General features: G+C 41.8%; 2 protein-coding genes across 6 annotated transcripts in view; one reads left to right on the top strand and one right to left on the bottom strand.

Moving 5' to 3' along the window:
- The window catches only part of MRPL22 (mitochondrial ribosomal protein L22), a 36,653-nt gene extending 22,421 nt beyond the window's left edge, over window positions 1–14,232 (bottom strand). Inside the window, exons 1-2 of one of the 4 annotated variants that reach the window (XM_067732378.1) lie at window positions 14,097–14,232; window positions 11,975–12,017 (exon numbers count right to left, since the gene is read on the bottom strand). In XM_067732378.1, the coding sequence (XP_067588479.1) occupies window positions 11,975–12,017; window positions 14,097–14,217 (164 nt within the window). In that variant the 5' untranslated portion in view covers window positions 14,218–14,232. Of the gene's footprint in view, window positions 1–11,974; window positions 12,018–12,091; window positions 12,423–14,096 lie in introns of those variants that run through there. The other 3 variants (XM_067732375.1, XM_067732376.1, XM_067732379.1) reach the window with 3 other exon arrangements.
- GEMIN5 (gem nuclear organelle associated protein 5) overlaps window positions 13,733–21,484 on the top strand; it is a 41,665-nt gene continuing 33,913 nt past the window's right edge. For both annotated transcript variants that reach the window (XM_067732363.1, XM_067732362.1), the window contains exons 1-6: window positions 13,733–13,961; window positions 14,774–14,934; window positions 15,658–15,839; window positions 18,681–18,832; window positions 19,039–19,158; window positions 20,812–20,944. In XM_067732363.1, the coding sequence (XP_067588464.1) occupies window positions 13,796–13,961; window positions 14,774–14,934; window positions 15,658–15,839; window positions 18,681–18,832; window positions 19,039–19,158; window positions 20,812–20,944 (914 nt within the window). In that variant the 5' untranslated portion in view covers window positions 13,733–13,795. The remainder of the gene's footprint in view (window positions 13,962–14,773; window positions 14,935–15,657; window positions 15,840–18,680; window positions 18,833–19,038; window positions 19,159–20,811; window positions 20,945–21,484) is intronic.

Raw genomic sequence — 21,484 nt, 5'->3', positions numbered from 1 at the left:
TACTCTGTTCTTGCCAGCCGTATAGCAATGAGTTGTATTACTCCTGAACTGTAAGGTGGCTGCAGAAGAATGAGTTCCTGGATGTAAGAGGACAGAATTTTCTAATAAAACTATAAGCCAGGTGATGAGGGCAGAGACTACAGAGTCAACTAGACCTGGGTCTAAATCCTAACTCTAATACTAGAAGAATGGCCTTGGGGAATGCACATAACTTTCTAGACCTCAGTTTTCTCATCAGTAAATGGAGTAATAATAGTAATTACCTCATAGCCTTCTTTTTTTTTTTGGCCACACCGCAAGGTATACGGTATCTTAGTTCCCCAACCAGGGATAGAACCCACGCCCCTGCAGTAGAAGCACAGTCTTAACCACTGGACTACCAGGGAAGCCTCCCACACAGGCTTCTTAAGGAGCTCAAATGAGATACTTTAAGGAAAATACTTAACCTGACACATAATAGGGCTCAATAAATTTGAGATTATTACTTTTAGAATGAGAAGAATACCTACTTCATTCTGTTGGTGGTATATAAATAATTAACATACAACACCCTACAAAGTCTAGCACAAGATAAACACTGGTAGCTAGTATTAACTTTAAATTAGGCCCTCTGAACAGTTCATGTCTCCTGTTCTCAAAAAAAATAAACAGTCTGAACTGTTTGAATTGTGTAAACTTCGTATTACACAATTTCAAACCTTCTTCTCATGTTTATAATCATGATCATTTGTTTCTATGAAGTTGTAATTCGTGGGTGCACTAAGTTTGTCAATTTCTTTATCGATGAGAAGAGGAATTGGCGTACTTCATCTCCAGGGTCTCTCCAAACCTTAATTCTTCTTTCATCTCATGGATGACAGCAGGATTACAGAAATATGAATACCTTGGCTTCTCTTTAACTCTTCAGTGAAACCACTACTATACTAAACAGTCTGAAAGACTGCTTGAGGGTGAGGCCCATGCCTTCTATATCCCCCATACCTAGCATAGTGTTCAATACTCCTCAAATCCTCAATACACATTCAGTGAATTAAATACAATGGCTAATAAATTAAACACATTATGAATCAATAATGAAAAAGCTTTCCGAACGCCTACAATACTTTCAGGGCTCAAATGCTTCATAAAATGAATTATCAACCAAATACTAAACAACTGTAATCAAATCAAAGTAAAATATGATTACAAACGGGGTCTTTAATTCAGAAGTATACTAAATCAAAAAGTTTCATGCGCCCTCTCCTGGCCAACTATTGGAATAACACTAAGTTAAAGCAGGAAACGAAGAGCTCATAAAGTACAATCGAAAATAAAACTAGTTCAAAATTTAAGGCTTTGTTTTTTTTTGCCATGTCAATCGTCTTGCAGGATCTTAGCTCCCCGACCAGGGATTGAACCCAGGCCACGGCAGTGAAATCACTGAGTCCTAACCACTGGACCGCCTGGGAATTCCCAAAACTTAAGGCTTTTATGAGACCACTTTATGTAAGAAAGCCTGTGAAGAGTCACTAAAGAAAACAAATTCAAGAAAAGGAAGTTGGGGGACTTCCCTGGTGACACAGTGGTTAAGAATCCGCCTAACCCACCATCAAAAAAATCTACAAACAATAAATGCTGGAGAGGGTGTGGAGAAAAAGGAACCCTCTTGCACACTGTTGGTGGGAATGTAAATTGATACAGCCACTATGGAGAACAGTATGGAAGTTCCTTAAAAAACTAAAAATAGAACCGCCATACGACCCAGCAATCCCACTACTGGGCATATACCCTGAGAAAACCATAATTCAAAAAGAGTCACGTGGGCTTCCCTGGTGGCGCAGTGGTTGAGAGTCCGTCTGCCGATGCAGGGGACACGGGTTCGTCCCCCGGTCCGGGAGGATCCCACATGCTGCAGAGCAGCTGGGCCCGTGAGCCACGGCTGCTGAGCCTGAGCATCCAGAGAGTGTGCTCCGCAACGGGAGAGGCCACAACAGTGAGAGGCCCGCGTACCGCAATTAAAAAAAAAAAAAAAAAAACTCATGTTATTAGATGCATCAAGGTAAAAAGTTCTTTGTTCCAAATTTACTTCAGAAAACATTAATCCCACACTTGAGGCTGAATAAAAGAACATCCTCCCTCTTGCCTCCATTAAAATCTAAAATAAAAAGCTGAAGTGATATGTATATTCTCATAACTCAGTATAATTTTAGTACTTAGTGAAAGTCAAGGACAATCAAACAAGGAAACAAGAATTTAGCAAACAAAAAAAGTGAAATCCCAGCAACTATGGACCATGGTAAGTTCAGAGTTTTTCGACCTCAGCATTACTGACATTTTAAGCAGGACACTCTGTTGTGAGGGCTCTCCTGTGCCTTCGTCATAAGGATGCTTAGTGGCATCCCTCACCTCTACCTACTAGATGCCAGCAGCACCCCTGCCTTGTGACAATCTTGCAGCGCCTCCAAATGTTGCCAAATGTCTCCTGGGGGGAGGTGAGAGACAAAACTGCTCCCAATTGGAAGTCACTATTAGCTAAAGCAGTATTAAAACAAACACACAAACAAAAACAAAATGACAGTGCTAGTTTTTGCAGACTAGGGAGCATGACCTCTCTGTTCCAAAAGGTTCCAGTTATCACGCCATACACATGTGGATGGTTAGTAAGTCAGATTTTCTCACTCTGTAAAGCAATAATGACTGAATGCCTAAATTTTACATTCTTATTCATAAGAATAAGCGGGCCCTTAAGGCTGCCTGGCATTCCTACTGTATTTCTCTAGTCCATTTACTCTCCTAGGCTCTGTAGACAAACTTCATACCTCTTCCTTGCTAGTTAAACCTCCCGTATCTCCTCCCTCATCCTCAGTCTTGGCTGAAAATTGTGCTTATTCCCTGAGAAAATTGAAAAATCAAAAGAGAACTTCCAGGGAACTTCCAGGGGACTTCCCTCAGTTAAGAATCTGAGCTCCCAATGCAGGGGGCCGGGGTTCAATTCCTGGTCAGGGAACTAGATCCCACATGCATGTCACAACTAAGGAGCTGGCAAGCTGCTACTAAGGAGCCCACGAGCTGCAACTAAGGAGCCTGCTGGCCGCAACTAAGAAGCAGGTGAGCCACAACTAAGAAGCCTGCCTGCTGCAACTAAGACCCAGCACAACTAAATAAATTAAATTAATTAATTGTTGCTTTTAAAAAAGAAGAAGAGAACTTCCACAAGCCCCCACCACCTAATCTATATACCCACCAGCATCCATACCCATACACACGTACTATCTTCACTTGTTACTATGAATGCAAGTCTATGCCCTAATCAGGACCAATCTCATCCCTTGCTCCCTAGATCCCATTTCTTCCCATCTACTCAAGGGCACTGCTTTGGCAATTCTTTCTTCCCCCTTTAAATCATCAATTTTTCTTCTTTATTGGAACACTATCATCAGCAAACAAATATACTTTAATATCTCCCAACTTAACTGTCCCCTGACCAACTCCCTCTAGCTACTGCTGCAAAACTCCTTGACTGAGTTACCTAAACTCCCTGTCTCTAATTCCAGCCCTCCCATTCATCCTTAACCCCCTCCCATCATTCCATCAAAAGTGCTTTATCAAGGTCATCGAAGATATCTGTGTTGTAAAATCCAGTGGACAATTCTCAGTCCTCATCTGAGAATGATCTAAGTATCCCTGGTAAAAGGGCTCTCTGACTACCCAACAATTCCAGAAAGCACAGGCACAGCAATGAAGACCCAGTGCTGCCAAAAATAAATTCCTCACACCACCACTAAGCAACGTTCTGACACCAGCTGGGTGTCCTACAATTAAATTCAATTCTGACACTCTCTACCTAGGAACAGCATCACATTAAGGGCTCTGTCCCACAAGACCACCCTCCACTTCTGATGCCAATTACAAGCTCAGGTTGTTACCTGTGCTTCTGACCAACTGGCTATAAATCAAGAGGTTCTCATGATGCCCTTCTTGGGTTTGATTAATTTGCTTCACCAGCTCACAAAATTCAGGAAACCCATTTACTCACTAGATTACTGATTTTTTATGAAAGACAGTAAAAGATATGAATCAAAAGCCAAATGAGGAGATACATAGGGCAAAGTCCCAAACAAAGGAGCTTCTGTCTTCATGAAACTTGGGGCCCAGCACAGTGACCATAGAAGCATTCTGGTTCCCCACTCAGAAGCTCTCTGAACCCCCTCCTTTTGGCTTTTTATGTAGGCTGCATTACATAGGCAGGATTAACTAACTCATCGGCCTTTGGTAACTGATTCAACCTCCAGTCCTTCTCCCCTCCCTGGAAACCAGGAGGTGGTGGGACTAAAAGTTCCACCCCTCTGTTCATGGTTGGTTCCCCTAGCAACCAACCCCCATCCTTAGGTGCTTCCCCAAATTCACCTCATTAGCATAAACCCAGTTGTGGTGGAAAGGGGCCATGTCAGGAATAACAAGACACCCATTTCACTTTACGGCTCTGAAGCCATAAACTGAGGACAAGAGAACAAATATGATGACAAAAGAAGCTGCCATAACCCTATGGCTCAGGAAATTCCAAGGGTTTTGGGAGCTGTGAGCCAGAACCATGGACAAAGACAAAACATACATGAGAAATATATTTTGGCCTATTTGTCATAAATCATAATATCACATCTGGTCACCTGCTCTTCCTTGAGGCACTTTCTTTACTTGAGTTCCAGGACACTACACACTCTGGGTTTTCCTCTCACCTCTCTAGACACTTCTCTAGTCTCCTTTGTTTTGTCCTCCTCAACCTGATCTGTAAATGTTGGCTGCCTCAGGTAGGAATAAATCCTTGGACTCTTGTGCTTTCTATCTACTCTCAGAGTGAAGTCAACCGGACTCATGGCTTTAAATACCGTTCATACACTGATGGCTCCCAAACCCGCAGGCCTTCTATGAACTCCAAACTCATATATCCAATTGCATCCTCACGTCTCTACCTCACACTCACAAGCCCCAAATCGAGCTCCTGATGGTCTCCCCAACTTGCTCCTCTGGAAGTCTTCCTATCTCAGCAAACGGTGACTCCACGCTTCCATCTGCTCAGGTCGTAAACCCTGGTGTCACCCTTCTTTCTCACAACCCACGTCCAATTCACCAACAGGTCCTGTCAGCTGCTGTTAAGGCACTGCCAGAATCCAACCAATCACCCACCTTCACAGCCACCCTAATCCAAGCCACCATAATCTCAAACTTGAAATATCCAGTGGTCTCTACTTCTATCCTTGCTCCTCATCCCCACTCTGGTCTGTTCTGAACACTGAAAGAGCCACCACCCATAAACATAAGTCCGATCATATCACTCTTGTACTGAAAATCCACCAATGGTTTCCCATCTCAGAATAAAAACCAAAGTACTTACAATGATCCATAAGGCTCTACATGATCTCCTATTCCTTCTTCTGACCTCATCTCCTACTACGACCTCCCCTCCTCACTCACCGCTTCTGACCATACTAGGTATGTTCCCTCCTCAGGGCCTTTGCACTTATGTCCCACCTCTCTAGAACGGTGTTTACCCAGATGCTGACGTGCCTTGACAGCCTGCTCCCTGGTTTCTTGCAGATCTTTACACAAATGCTATCTTTTTTTTTTTTTTTTTTTTTTGAGGTACGCGGGCCTCTCACCGCTGTGGCCTCTCCCGTTGCAGAGCACAGGCTCCAGACACGCAGGCTCAGCGGCCATGGCTCACGGGCCCAGCAGCTCCGCGGCATGTGGGATCTTCCCGGACCGGGGCACGAACCCGCATCCCCTGCATCGGCAGGCGGACTCTCAACCACTGCGCCACCAGGGAAGCCCCACAAATGCTATCTTAATGAGGCCTTTCCTATCTAAAACTGCAACCTCCCTCTTGTATACACACACTTCCTATTCCCATTCTCTGCTCTCATTTTCTCCTAAGCAGTTGTCACTATCTAATATACTCAGTATTTTACTTATTATTTGCCTCCCTCACTAGATTGTACACTCCATGAGAGCAATGATTATGTTCTTTGTTCACTACAAAATTCCTAGTGCTAGAACAGCCTGGCACACGGCAGGCACTACATACACATTTGTAGAATGAATTAGAGAATACAGGGGGCAGCCAGGTAATATAAATAAGAGGGCTGGGTATAGGTACCTATGTAAAAATTTCACACTTGGTTGGAAAATGAGGAAAACTGAAGAATATACATCCCATCTAAAGAGTGGTACACTCTTCTGCTCTAGAAAATTGTTGCCATGCTTTGCAATGCATAATAGAATCTAGAAACCTATATTTTTATGAGCAAGCTACTACTTTTTAAACACTGATTGAAAAAGAAGGTTTTAAACACAATATAACATACAAACAAAACATATCTGTAGGCTTGATTCATCAGAGAGATCTCCAACCTGTAACCTCTCGGGGTAAGCTAGCACAGCCTCAAAGCGGCTATCTAAAATGTTTCATTCTTCCCTGCCCCCATGTTACTCTTCTTTTTCATGATATAGCACATATTTATTCATTTATTTTTATTTATACTTATATACTTTTGGGAGTTTGGCCCACTATAGAGGGGATGAGAACAAATTTAAAAAGTCACAATTCTCAGTAGAACAATTTTTAAAAAGAATCTGAGAATAAATCAGAAAGTTTATAAATGTATTCTTGTTCAACTTCCTAGTTCACAGATCTAACACCTTCCCTCAGAAAAGCTAGTGGAAGCCTCTGGTGTCAATAATCATGTGAAAATAAGGCATTAAACCTTTCAGATCACTACTGTATCATTCAGAGTAATAACAGTCATATTCTAGTAAGTAACTAACTGCATGGGTATATAGAGCTTCTAAAGCCCTCATTTTGTCCTAAGGAATACTTAAAAGAATTTGTATAATCAGCATAAACTATTCTATTACATAAAGCTGGAAATCTGTACCTATACTTAATTTGCCATTAGGATTCCTTCTTGGCACTGGAGTGGAAAAACCTGAATCTCATTTCTGGCAATCTCTCAGACTACAACTTGCATCTGTTCAGGCTGACTGATGGTTCAACTTACACTTACTGACCAAGTAATAAGGATAGGGTACTACAGGTACTATTCTAGGTGATGGGAATGCAAAGAGACATAAAACCTATTTCCAGCCCTCAAGTGACTTAGAATTCAGTTAGAGAGATAAAGGATTAACCATAATGTGCAACAGGCATTACAATGTCAGAAGAAGTCACAGGGGGGCTGGGGTAATCAGGATGGCTTTAAGGAGTTGGGACTTGAGCTGAGTGTTGAACAAAGTATGGACTTCCACGTTCAGAAATCTGGTAAAAGAGCACTCCAGGTTAAAGGCATAGCAAAAGTAAAGGTGTGATTTACAGGGCATCTTTCCGAAAAAAAGGACCTGAAGATGATACAATAGACCTGTTTTGAAAGAGAATACAGTGGGCTGAATGCTGGCCCCAAAGATACGTGCACATCCTGACTCCCAGAATCTGTGAATAATACATTCTATAGAAAAGGAGGTAATTAAGTTAGGGATCTTGAGAGGAGGAGCTTATCCTGGATTATCTTGTTTGGCCCTAAATGTAATTGTGTTTTTCTTAATGAGAAAGATGCAGAAAAAGTTTTGAAACAGAAAAAAGGAGGGAAAGGTGAGGTAAAGACAGAGAGAAGCCGGAAGAGGCAAGGAATGGATTCTCCCCTATAGCCTCCAGAGGGAGTACAGCCCTACTGACACCTTGATTTTGGATTTCTGGCCTCCAGAACTGTGGGAGAATAAATTTCATTTGTTTTAAGTCACCCAGTTTGGGGTAATTTCTTACAGCAGCCCTAAGAAACTAATACAGAAACCTTTCAGATCCATGAGTGAGACATGAAGGAGATACAAACTCTGATTGAAAGAAGAGTCCTGAGAGTGCTTTCAAAGGAATGAAGTGTCACATAAACAAGAGACTCACTAAACAAACATAAATATTATGGAATTGAAAATGTCCATCTATAAGGTCTCCTTGTTTTAATGCATGGCCATTTTAGGGCTTATTGTCAAGCCTCAATAATGGTCAATTTTTCTTTTTTCAAAAGTAAATGTCAGGAAACTTGCCTGGTGGTGCAGTGGTTAAAAATCTGCCTGCCAATGCAGGGGACACAGGTTTGATCTCTGGTCCAGGAAGATCCCACAAGCCACAGAGCAACTAAGCCCATGTGCCACAACTACTGAGGCCGTGCTCTAGAGCCCACGAGCCACAACTACTGAGCCCACACGCCACAACTACTGAAGCCCGTGCACCTAGAGCCTGTGCTCCACAACAAGAGAAGCCACCGCAGTGAGAAGCCTGCGCACCGCAACAAAGAGTAGCCCCTGCTTGCCACAACTAGGGAAAGCCCGTGCACAGCAATGAAGACCCAGTGCAGCCAAAAATAAACTAAAAAAGAAAAAAAGTAAATGTCAGGGAATTCCTTGGCGGTACAGTGCTTAGGACTCCATGCTTCCACTGCAGGGAGCACAGGTTCAGTTCCTGGTCAGGAAACTAAGATCCCGCAAGCCACACAGCGCAGCCCACCCCCCTCAAAAAAAAAAGTAAATGTCAGCATACACTTGATTTCTATTTGAATCCTCTTAACTAAAACATTAAAATAAAAGATCACCAAATTATACCATTTTGATCATGGTTTGTGGTTCTTGGGGACTGTTGTCACTTTCAGGAAATACAACCTGAAGTGATTAGGAGTAAAGTACCATAACATGTACAATTCACTTTCAAATGATTCAGGGAAAAAAGCATGTACATTTATAGAGTTATGTTTACAACTGATGAATCCAGCTGAAGGACATTGTAATCTTTCAACTTTCCTATACGACTGAAATTTCTCAAAATATATTGAGGAAAATATTTCACCCATTAGCACAAGGGTCACTGCCTGACACATTTTCCAACATACTTTACACCACTAATCATTATTGTGTAGTTACGTTTATTATTGTGTATCATTATTGTCCTTTTGTTTCGTTATGATGTCCCAGTGCAAAGATTCCTATACTAAGGGTTATGAAATTACAAGCCAAACTATGAATGCGATATGCATTTTTCTGGGAACATTTCTTGTGGCTTTCGCCACACTCTCAAAGAGGTCTGTGACTCAAATTTAAGAACCACTGTCCTAAAGGGCAAGGAATCACGAGCCCTCAGATCATAGGATAAGATCTATTTAAGAGAGCACAAATCAGCGGGGCTGTCAAATCTGCTGGCCATGGCACTCAGAACATTGAAAGCATGGATGCATGAAAACAAGAGGTAATTGCTACCCCTTACACTGGAAAAGTCTCTTAAGAGTGACTCAACTGAATAGGCTAATGTATATTTCAGTTTCTTATCTTCCTGCCAGTTGTTCTACAAAAGTAGGGCTGATAGATGAAATATGTAATCTCATCTAAGAGTGTTGAAAAACTACTGATTGGTTCCAGCATTAAATCTGATTCCTCTCAAACAACTTCACAGCAATATCATCCCCAGTCAACACCTCCACAGTGCCAGGCGCTAAAATAGACATTTTACGTATTAGTCTCTTAGTTCTCACAACCACCCTTGAAGTTAAATATTATCCTCATTTTTTGATATGAGGAAACTGAGCCTCACAGAAGTTAAACAAATGGCCCAAGACCGCAATACCTGTCCCTGACAGAGACCTAAAATCCAGCTCTATCACCTGAAGCCCAGTATTTATTCAAATATATCACACTGTTCTCATCATTTATCCACCAAATTGCCGATTCATGACATTTCCAACTTGGTTTATCTTGTGGAGAATTTTAACCTATGTACAGCTTAGTAACCAGTGCCTTCAAACTTTTAAACCACCAAAATATACTCTTCATTCTTTAAACTTAAACTCACCTCTTCCAGAAAGACTCCTCCGACAAACCCCTTCAGGGCTCATCACTCAGTTCCTCCCAGGATGTGATACAGCACTATTTTAACCCAGAGAATTTTTTGTTTAGATCCTAGGTTTGCCATGTAACCTTCAGTAAGTCACAAAAATTCCCAAATGCATGCATCAGTAAAATGGGAGACTTGAAATTCAAAGGTTGGAAATTGTCAATCTGCTGCCAAATATAGCCTGCAGAAAAGTTTTATTTGGTCAGCAGCATTTTTTTTAATCCAATTCAATGCCTTTAGAGGAGGAATGCACTCTATGACTGCCACAGGCCCTACCACTCTCTTTTTACAAAGACCACCTCTGCTAGTTTATTCATTTCTATTACCTGTCTGGCAATTGGTATGTAATTAAGTTTCCAACCACTGAATTAGATATCTCTAAAATTTTACACGGTCATCAAAAGCATTAGTTATGCCTTTTCTACTTAGTTTTCATGTGGTCATTTCCCCACTAAAAAGTTCAGAATGGGGACTTGCAAAATTATATAACTTCAAAACTAGAAAGAGCCTCCAAGACTACCTAGCAAAATCCAACCCTCTTGTATTACACAGATGACAAGACTGAAGCCAAGCTGCTTTAGTTACTTGCTCAGAGCTTCCCAATATAAGTCAGTGTGGGACAATTTAAATCAACAAAAATCAACAAAATATTCACTTTGTGCAAGACCCTATACTGGAGCTACAAAAAAAACAAGAAGTGTCCCTAACTGTCCAGGATACACGAGGTAGCAAAGGACACAGACACATATACATGAAGCCATTATTTAAGGAACACATACTAAAGGAAAGGAGAAATTGATTTCTTTCATTTTTAGTGAGATCATGAAGGGGAAACAGTTAAAGAGGGGTCTGAATAATGAGGACTGCTGTTACTGACAGAAAGTGACAGAAAATTATGAAAAACCAAGAAACAAGTAAAGGCACAGCACACTCAGAAAAAGTAAGTAAATCAGCATGGTTGGGGGTAGGGTGATAGAAGATAATCTACGAAAGCAGTGAAGACAAATCCTAAATGCCAGTACTTCCTACTTTCTTCTGTAGCCCACCTCTTCCTCCCTCGAGCCGAATCTAAGACAAAGCTAGATATAATGGGAACTCAATAGTAGTTTATAATGATAAAAACACTAATGGAAGCTAAGATTTAGAGCGGGATTATTATACACCATGCACTGTACAAAACACTTCATAAGCATTATCTCATTTAATCCTGATTAAAAATATATGAGGGAGTACTAATTTTCCTCTCATATCATAGAAGATAACTAAAGCTGAGAAAGAATAAGTAACTTTTCCAAAATCGCAGTTAAAATGTGGACTCACACTCAACTTATCTGTCTCCAAAGTCTATGGACTAAACCAAAATTAATGTTAACAAATACATCGATCAGAAAATTTACAATCAGATTATCAACCTCCAAAGAGCCACAGCTGTACTACAGAAGAAGAACAATAAGAAGGGAGCAGAGAAAGCCTCTTGCCAGTACTGACTTCAGCTGCATTCCCTAACCTTAACGCTTTGTCTTGAGGTCAAAGAATGCTCTAAAAATATAGTATAAAGCTTCAAAATTCCTGTAACTAACGGACCTTGGGCAACTTACTTTACTTTGCGGGCTTCAATTTCCTTGTCTGAAAAAATGGGTATAGCAGTACCTACACTACGTAGGATGCTGTGAGAAAGAGATAAGGCGTACAAAGATTTTAACAATGTCAGGCACGATGTAAACCGCACCTGTCTGCAATACAGTCCCTGCCCGTAATAAGCAAATAATTACAGAGATAACTAGAAAAGTACGCTCCCAATTTGGGCGGGAGAATCTAACCATATCCAAAAAGATCAAAAAAAAAGTGTTCAGAAAGGACATTTACAACGTCTCGTCGGTCATAGATAATCCTGATACCCGCAGGGCTATGCAATACGGCGGTGAAAACACAGGGTGGCAAAGCAGAGACTGGCTGTCTCATTCGCTAGCCTCAGAGCCTAAAGCAGAGCCTGGCACTTAGGCTCTAAGTAACTGAGACTAGTAAGACTAAGGCTTGGACCCTTCCCCAACTCCGAGGCGAAAGACTTACCCCAAGGCCAGCTTCCCCCTCAGATTCTGCATCCATAACGCACCTGCAATATCAACACACGCCGTCAATTCAGACTCCCACCTCACTCCCTCCCTCCACCCACCAAGAAATCCTTACCCAAACGATCCAGTATTGCCGCCGCCATCTTTCTCCCGCCCTCTACGGAAGCCTCCGAGTTCAGAAGCCGTGTGGGCAAAACGCATGCGCAATTCTCCGGACTTAACCCCTCCCCCCTTATCGCGAGACCCAGCCGCAACTGACACCCGAGGTGTTGTCATGGAGACCGTGAACACGCGGCCGGCGCTTAAAGTGTGGTCAGATCAGCCTTGCTTGGGAAAGAATTACTTAACAAAGGTCAAAGACTAGCGAGTTTCCGAAAATTCGTCGGGATCCAGAAAAACTGCGAAGCCTCACCTCACAAATGGTCTGAAAGGATTTGGAAAACAGAGACCGTGAACCAAGCCAACTAACCTGGGAGGGCTTCAGTTTTCTCAAAAGAACTAAGTATCCCTACGGCACAGGCTTGTGAAGATCACTAGAGATTGTGTGAAAGCTCTTTTAAAGAACAAACATACAAACTACTATGTATAAAATAAATAAGCTACAAGGATATTTTGTACAACACAGGAAATATAGCCAATATTTTATAATAACTTTAAATGGAGTATAATCTTTAAATATTGTGAATCACTATATTATACACCTGAAACTAATATTGCAAATCAACTATACTTCAATAAATAAATAAAAATAAAGAACAAACAGTTCAAATACAAAGTATGATGCTAATCTCCAGGTTGCCCTCCAAGAGATAAGGGTTAATAATCAGCAGGAACTTGCTACCATATATGGCCAGCAGGCATTTCACTAAATCTCGTGTATTCCTCACAGCAATCCAACTAGACCTGTATTATCAGGTCTTCAATTGAGAAAAAAGATTTAGGATAGGTTAACGTCTCTCAGATAATACCTGGCAAAAACAGTGGTCAGTCTAGGGTTGGGTGCCTCCAAAGTTAGTGCTCCTACCCACATCCGAATAAGTAAATGTATGTGTGTATATATATATTTTTTTCATTAGCATAGATAGCTCTGGTTTCGTTTGCTACATATGCAAGAGTTCCTGGTATCCAATGAAAACAAGCAATACGGAGTAGAAGAGTGTAAGCGCAGAAACTGAGCATTTTAGGACGTTTGAGTTGGAAGGAAACTTTGGTTCTTTTTCCTCCACAGCACTTAACACAAACAGTCCCTTCATAGAGTTGGCACTTAATCAGATCAAAAGAGAGTCACTCTATTCTGCTGCTTCTTGAGTATCAAAAACCAGAGCCAGAATTTCCACCCAGTTGCAGAAACCCTTGTTTTTGATTTCTGATTCGAACTTTTATCTTTTTGTTAATTGTCTTCTTGTAGATACGTTTAAAACATCTCCAGAGCTACCAAGGCGCCCCGGCACATAGCTTTAAAAAAATATTTGATGGGACAGGGTTGAACAGGTCCAGAGAATAAACCAGCAGTGCGGGGAGGTGACTCCATCATTCTAACCTTTTAATTAACCTTCCTTGCTGTAGCAAGTGAGAATACCTAACCAGCAGCACCAGACCCTCCAGCCGCAGGCGGCACTGATGGAGCAAAAAGCCGCCCGCAGGGCCCAGCCTTCCCCAGCCCCGAGGCCGCAGGAGCGGCGCGCGCAGTGAGACCTGGACCTCCGCGCGCGCCGTAGCGGCGTGCCCCAGGAGGCGGGGCTCTAAATTAACCCCGCCCCCTTCCCGTCTCTGGCGTAGGGCTACGAACTGTCTGCCTCATTCCCGGTTGCTCGTGATCATGGGACAGGAACCGCGCACGCTGCCGCCCTCCCCTAACTGGTACTGCTCCCGATGCAGCGATGCCGTGCCCGGGGGCCTCTTCGGCTTCGCGGCGCGGACCTCTGTCTTCCTTGTCCGCGTGGGCCCGGGAGCGGACGTGATCCCAGGGACGTCTCCATTTCGAGGTAATTCCCCACCTCTTGGCCCCAGCCTTCCTGCACTAATTGCGTTCCCCGGGGGCGCCGAGTGGGCGTGTCCATCCACCCCCCTCTCTATTGATGGGGAAACTGAGACACGGGCAGGGAGAAGGGTCCGCTCACAGTCATCCAAACTGAGTCGTGTCCCGGTCTCCGAGGTTGGCTGTACACCACGCTGCGGCTGAGTGGTCCCGCCTCCTGGCGCTCTCACGTGGATCCGCTGGCTTACTGAAGAGTTACCCATGTGTCTCGCCAGGAATTTATAACACCTAGCCCTTCCTCCCCAACCCAGTGCGTGCGGGCCCCCTGAGAGCCTTCCTGGGATTGGGTGCTGCCTACAGCTCCAGGTCCTAAGAGAGATCCTACAAATATATGATACTCATTTCTGTAAGATGAATGACTTGAGCCGGATGCTTTCAGGCTCTAAACTAGGTTTTGATTATGTCTTGGGATATGGTATGCCAGATACTTATTCTTTTCCAAATGACTTCTGGCCAGATCTAAATAGGAATCCCTTTTACATTCTTCACTTGAGCTGCTCCTCAGCCTAAGAACTAGGCACATCAAGTGATATGAATGGTATTTTACAGTTGAGAAGACTGAGACCCAAGAAGATAAAAAGACTTGTCTGAAGTCAGGTGGCAGAGCCAATACCAGCAGTTGGGGTTTCTGATTGTGAGTCCCTGGAAATGTTTGTTATTCCATGGGATAAGTGAGGCCCCAATCACCATCTAACAACAGAAGGATTCTGCCTGGAATCCTAGGTAGCACTTTAATCTGGAGTCTGGTTTTGCTTGAAGTCATAGGGGAGTTGGTGGGACACACCGAAAGGGTGTCTGGCTTCACGTTTTGTCATCACCCGGGTCAATACAACCTCTGCGCCACCAGCTCTGATGACGGGACTGTGAAAATCTGGGATGTAGAGACAAAAACAGTTGTGACGGAACATGCGCTCCATCAGGTACCATGACTTGCTGGTTTCTCAGACCATTATTATTTATCTGTACCAGAGTTCTCTTCCTTCAAGTATAGTTTTGCTAGCTCATCTGTGCAAGGTAACTTTTATAATTGTGTTTGTTCATTAGATTAGGAGCTCTATACTGTAAGGTACCTCAAAACTTTTATGGAAGGAGATACATATAAATCAGAGGTCAGCAAACTGCACTGCTGCCTGCTTTTGCGAATTCTTTCATTGGAATACAATCACAGTCATTCATTTAAGTACTGTCTACAATTTTAAGTATTGGCTGCTTGCACACTACCGTGGCAGAGTTGAGTAGTTACAACAGAGACAGTATGGCCCACACAATCTGAAATATTTACTCTCTGGCACTTTACCGTGAAAAAGACTCCTGATATAAACCGTAAGTGAATGAAACTTGTTTCCAAACTAGATGATTAATTGATATACCTGCCTAGAGAATGTAGGAAAGGACTCAGTTAATCATAGTAAGAACTTTGCATTAATCTATCAAAGGAAGAAATTTTTTAAATGGCTTTTTGATCCCCAGTAGCCTAAATTCTCCTTTCATTTGGTTATAATGTAGTCTTGCTCTACAAGTGGTCCTAACAGTATTTATTAAGTACCTATAATGTGCCTAGCATTATACAGGTTAAAAACTAAGTAAAAAAAAGTTCAGCATTGACAAATGAAAAGCAAAGATATCTTTGTTTTGTTTTAAAGCATACAATATCAGCATTGCATTGGTCTCCTCTAGTAAAGGATTTACTGGTATCTGGAGATGAAAAAGGAGTAGTTTTCTGTTACTGGCTTAACAGAAATGACAGCCAGCACCTCTTTATAGAACCCAGGACAATTTTCTGTCTTACTTGCTCACCTCATCATGAAGATTTAGTAGCCATTGGGTAAGTACTGTGCCATCTGCACTGATGATCTATTTTTGTTTATGATCTTATTTTGCATTTTCTTTACCTTCTCCTGTCCCTTTATTCTTCAGAGGAAACCATTTACAGGTACTAACCACTCTCCCTTCACCCCTGGTATCATTTATTCTTGTGACCTCTGGGTCCTCATTGTCTCTCCCATTCTATTTTTGTTTCCTTGGTTTCCATGATACTGTACTTTACTCATTCTTCATATCTGATTTCTTCAGTCAACCTCCAAATGTCAGAAATGTCCTCTTTCATCTTTTTTCCCTCCATACTTACCCTTGGTTATAACATTTACTCCCAAAGTGTCAAATGACTCAGCTCTGTGTCTTGTTCTCAGCTCTCCCACTCAATTGGGAAAGCGATCTGGCATTGGGATCTGTCTCCCCAGTGATCACCAAGGTTGTTTCACACGAGCTGCCTGAGAGCACAATCCCCTCTCCTTTACCACTCCATTTACTTCTCTCCCAAAGATGTTCAGTCTCTCTAGTTTGAATACTAGACATAAGCACAAGAATGTAGGAGGAGAAAGTTCAACTGGAGTGGATTCAAGAGACTGGGAGGTGAGGTAGATACACATGGAGACAATGTTTCCACAGTTTGTTGTGACAATGTGCATATAGACATGAAGCCAGAGGAGGTGTATGGGGGTCAAGGGAGTATTAAATGGAAGATAACAAAGGCATGTTTTTATGCTGATGCTGAGGCAGAAAAGGGGGAGCCTGTGGCAGGGGTGAACAGTGAAGAATGCATGAGTGATAACGGGAGGTCAAGAGGAAACTGGATCCAGACCACAAGTAGAAAGAAAAGCTAAGAATGTGGAAATAGGTGCAAGAAGGTTCACAGATCTTGTTGGAAGAGGAGGGTGTTTCATTCTGATGGCTGCTGATTTTCTTAGTGAGGCAGAAAGAGGTGGAGAAGAAGTCAAAGAGGTGGAGTCAAGTTCAGGGTGGGGAAGGAGCTGGATGCAGGAAGAGGGTATGTATACAGTCATCTCAGAGAAGAGGAAAATGAACTTACTGAGAGAAACTGCAGGTCCTGTGGTCCTGGTTGAGTGCCAAGCCAAGGATTGTGGTCATGAATTTTAAGTAAACTACTCAAACTGGCTGAGAAAGGAAATGGTGGGATTCAACCAGATTTGGGGTTTTGTGGAGTAAATACCCCTGAGAGAAAGGGGGAACAAAGGAGATAAGGGTGTTTTTTAAGGAGTGAATATAATGATGGATCATAAAATCTGCACTGCATGGGGCAAAGGACAGGAAGACAGGTGTGGGTGAGTTAACAGTGAAAATGGAAGGGGTCTGTGATCGGAGGTCTCCACGAAATGGGAGCATTGTCTTGGTGGGAGTACAAGAGAGGGAGCAGAAAGGGTGGTAGGCAGGGGTCAGAGAAGCGTGAATCAAACCGACCTTGAAAGATGAGCAGGAATTCACAAGAAGAGTCTTTCAGGTGGAAGACAATCAAAGAGGATTGAATCAGAATTTGTTTTTAGAGGTTCAAAACAGTCCCTGAAGTCTTGACTGAAATTGTAAAACAGGTTGATCACATGACTATTAGGTTATATATCTTGATGGTTTTCAAAGTCTGTGTTTTCAAAGATTTGATATATTCTATGATTTCATGTTTTTTAAATAAAGCTGTAATGGGGAGAAAAAATTTTTAACAAAAGGAGAAAAAATAAATAAAGCTGTAGTGGTATTTTTCCCTGTAGGACCGTCTAGTGTATAGGAAATGTAAACAGGTATGTCCACTTTGGAGAGCAATTTTGCACTTTCTAGTAAAGCAAAAATGTGTATATCTTAACATCCTATTACTAGGCATCAAACCTGAAACTGGCTTAAGTGTGTATAAAATTCTTAATAGCATTTTTTGTTTGTAATGGTAGAAAAAAAATGGAAGCCCTTCAAAAGGAAAATGAGTAACTAAACTTGTGGTATATTCATACAGTGGAGTACTATGCAATAGTATAAACGACTGACCAGGAACTAGAGTTACATGTGTCAACATGAATGACTCACAAAAAGAATGAGTGAAAAAAGCAAGCTACAGAAAAACAGACAACATGATACCATTTATATGAAGTTTCTAAATGTACAAAGTAATTCTGTATCTTATTTAGGAATATATACAAAGAAAGGCTAGGATTAATGTAACACAAAATTTAGGAATAGCAGTTTACCTCTGGGGAAGAAAGGGAGAGAGGTTTGATTGGGGTGGGATGTACAGAGGACTTCAACTGTATTGGTAATACTTTTTTTCTTAAGCTAGAGAGTAGATATTTCTTGTATCTGAAATACTTCATCATTAAAAAAGAAAAAATAAAACTATTACAATTTCTAAGTTTCTTCCTAATTCAAAAAATGACAGCCTTGGAATATCCAGATCTAGAAGTTAGAATTCTGCAGCTTTTGTTAGAAAAGTAAGATCATTTGTAAAAGGAAGGAGATATTTTTCGTTTATTAGGACAAATTCATTTCCAATTAGGGAAATTGCTGGGCCCCTGTCAGAACTATTCTTCTGTAAGTTCCCCTTGGGCACAGGCATGGTCCACTGTTTGAGCTTCGTGACAGGCAATGTGTATAGTATAACTTAATGCCAGGAGTTTGGCATGGGGGAAGGTTTTTTTAAAAACTGGAAAACATGAAATAAGTACTTTGGAATAAGGACAGAACAAGATTATTTCTTGCTCTTTTTCCTTCCCCCCACCCCAAATGCACTTAACTTTTAGAAATGCACAATAACTCCTAAGCCAAAATGTTTCCTAGAAAGACAGTCTGTCTTCATTTTTCAGTAATATTTCTAACTCTCGTTTTTTAGCTACAAGGATGGCATAGTGGTTATAATTGACATCAGCAAGAAAGGAGAAGTTATACACAGGCTTCGAGGCCACGATGATGAGATCCATTCCATAGCCTGGTGCCCCCTGCCTGGTGAAGATTGTTTATTCATAAATCAAGAGGAAAATTCAGGTAGAGATGATTTAAGAGGGTTCAGTACTCTTTAGACCTAAAGAACAAATTAGGTAGAATAGTACAATTTGAATTATGTTTAAAACTAGATTTTACAGATCAAATCTATGAAAACAGTAAGTTTCAGGAACCCTTGCAAACTAATTTTTCTTTGATAAGTGCATGTTTAATGCAAATTAAAAACAAAATTACCATCTCTACCCTAGAAGAACTTGAAATCCCCAATGGGAAAGTTATAGCACAAACTCCAGTAAAAAAAGGCTGCTACTTAGCCACTGGAAGCAAAGATCAGACCATTCGTATCTGGAGCTGCTCTAGAGGCCGAGGTAAGACTGACATTTAACATTTCCTTTGTGATATAACTTATTATCAATCCAGTAGAAGTAGAAGCTTATTATTTCTTGTTATCCTCAGTGTTGTGTCATCTGTCAGAAAGCAGTTCTTTACTTTTCTATCCAGAAAGTTTTAGCCTGGGCTGGAGCTCTCTGCACTCTGAACATCTGGCTTTGGTGTTGGCAATGAGGTTTTCTATTGCATTCACAGAAAGATCACTGTCTGGCCTGGAGGGCAAGATGTTTATTATGAGAATGGGAATATCTGAACTTGGCAAGGCCTGGATCGAAGGAATGGAAAAGATCTCTAGAGCTAGAGCTTTTTTTTTTTTTTTTTTTTTTTAATAGAGCTAGAGCTTTTAATGCATAAATGCAGAATTAATAATGTATACCTAATATAGAAGTACCTGTTTAAATGTGAAAGCTCACTTTACCCAAATCACAGAGACCCTCAGTCATAAGCTTTCCCAAACTTCTCTTCGAACAGAACTTTTACCTTAAGTTTATATTGAATAGATTGAGAGGAACTCCAGGCAGACCGAATTCTACCTTTACAGTAAAAATCTAGCTTTTCTCTTTACAGCAGTCTTCTTTCTCCAATTTATGTAAAACCATGGAAGTTTTTTCGTCTTTATCCAAATGCATTAGTACACGTAAAGCAAGCAGCACAGTGCTTGGCACATAGTTAGGGTTCAGTCAGTGGTACCTAGTAGTATAATTTTGGAAAGCAGAATTTTTTAAGGTTTGTGGACTGCTTTTGGACACACTTTGGCTGATACTCCCTAGTAGGGACAACATTGGGCTAGGAATCCCTCCAAAAGGGTAATCTCTGAACTTACAGATGTCTAATACAATGGTATTCAATTCTGGTCATGCCGCAGAATCAGCGGGAAGTGCCTACACCCCACCTCGGATCTGCTGAATCAGAATCTCTAGGGGTAGAGCCCTGGCATATGTATTTTTAGAAGCGCAAGTGGTAGTTCTCATACACAGTAGGGACTAAGAACATCTGGTCAGTAGCATGTCAGGAGTGGAGAACTTACCACCGCAACTGCCAAATTTGTCCCCGTTGTTGGATTTCTTGCCAGCTAGAAGATGGAGTCCTACTCTCTGTCCTTCCAACTTTGAAGAATCTTGGGTTGTGTTACCACCTGGGTTCTCAATCCCAGTTGGAACCTCATTTTCCCAGATACATCATATTCTTTTTTTTTTTTTTTTTCAGTACGTGGGCCTCTCACTCTTGCCGCCTCTCCCGTTGCGGAGCACAGGCTCTGGACGCGCAGGCTTAGCGGCCATGGCTCACGGGCCCAGCCGCTCCGCGGCATGTGGGATCTTCCCAGACCGGGGCACGAACCCGCTTCCCCTGCATTGGCAGGCGAACTCTCAACCACTGCACCACCAGGGAAGCCCCACACCATATTCTTAATGTTTAAGTTGCCGAGACAGCCTGTAAGAGCTTGTTTGACCAAAATGTGCTAGACTAGTATTAACCACTATATGCGTAAATTTCCATGAGAAAATGAGGTCTGAATTCTAAGCAACCAAACTAACAAACTTTTAAACATGAACTGTGTTGTGAACTGCTGGTGGCTTCATGCATGTACTTTCATTGTCTTGACTGTCCATGGACCTTCTTTTAATCTGCAGTGGTGACGACTTTGAAATTGCCCTTTCTGAAGAGAAGAGGAGGGGGTATAGACCCAACTGTTAAAGAGCGCCTTTGGTTGACACTCCATTGGCCCAAGGGTCAGCCAACACAGCTGGTATCCAGCTGTTTTGGGTAAGTCTTTTTGGTCATGCTCTCTGACATATTTTGTTCTTCACTCTAGCCTCAGGAATTCCTAGGCCTTTCTTTCTAGACACAGAAGATGGAGAAAGCAGTGACTAAGGTTTATATTATAATGGGCCATTTGTAATGGAAAAGTCATGGAACTAATACCTGTGCTGTCTAATAAGAGTTGTGAAAAGATCAAATAAGTACGGCCTGGTGGTTAAGTGTGGACTCTGAAGTCAGGCGGAACTGAATTTCAGAATCAATCTGTTACTTACCGGCTGTTCATAAGCAAGACCCTTCACTTTTCTGAGCTTCAGTGACTTCACATGAAAAAAGGGGAGGATATAAGTGTTTCCTCTCTCTTAGGATGATTATGGCCATTCATTAAGCAAAATTTATTGAGCACCAGCTTCTAGTTGCTTGAGATGATAAGTGAATTTAACAGACAAGTTCCCTGCTTTTAAATGAGGTAATACAGGCAAAGCATATAGAAATACCCCAAAGTGTTAGTCACATCCCAACTATCCCCACTGCTCCAAAAAAGAC

The sequence above is a fragment of the Pseudorca crassidens genome, chromosome 3 (assembly GCF_039906515.1).
Source record: "Pseudorca crassidens isolate mPseCra1 chromosome 3, mPseCra1.hap1, whole genome shotgun sequence".
NCBI classification, from domain to species: domain Eukaryota; kingdom Metazoa; phylum Chordata; class Mammalia; order Artiodactyla; family Delphinidae; genus Pseudorca; species Pseudorca crassidens.
Note: the sequence above shows the minus strand (reverse complement) of the source record. Positions and strands in the feature narration are given on the sequence as shown.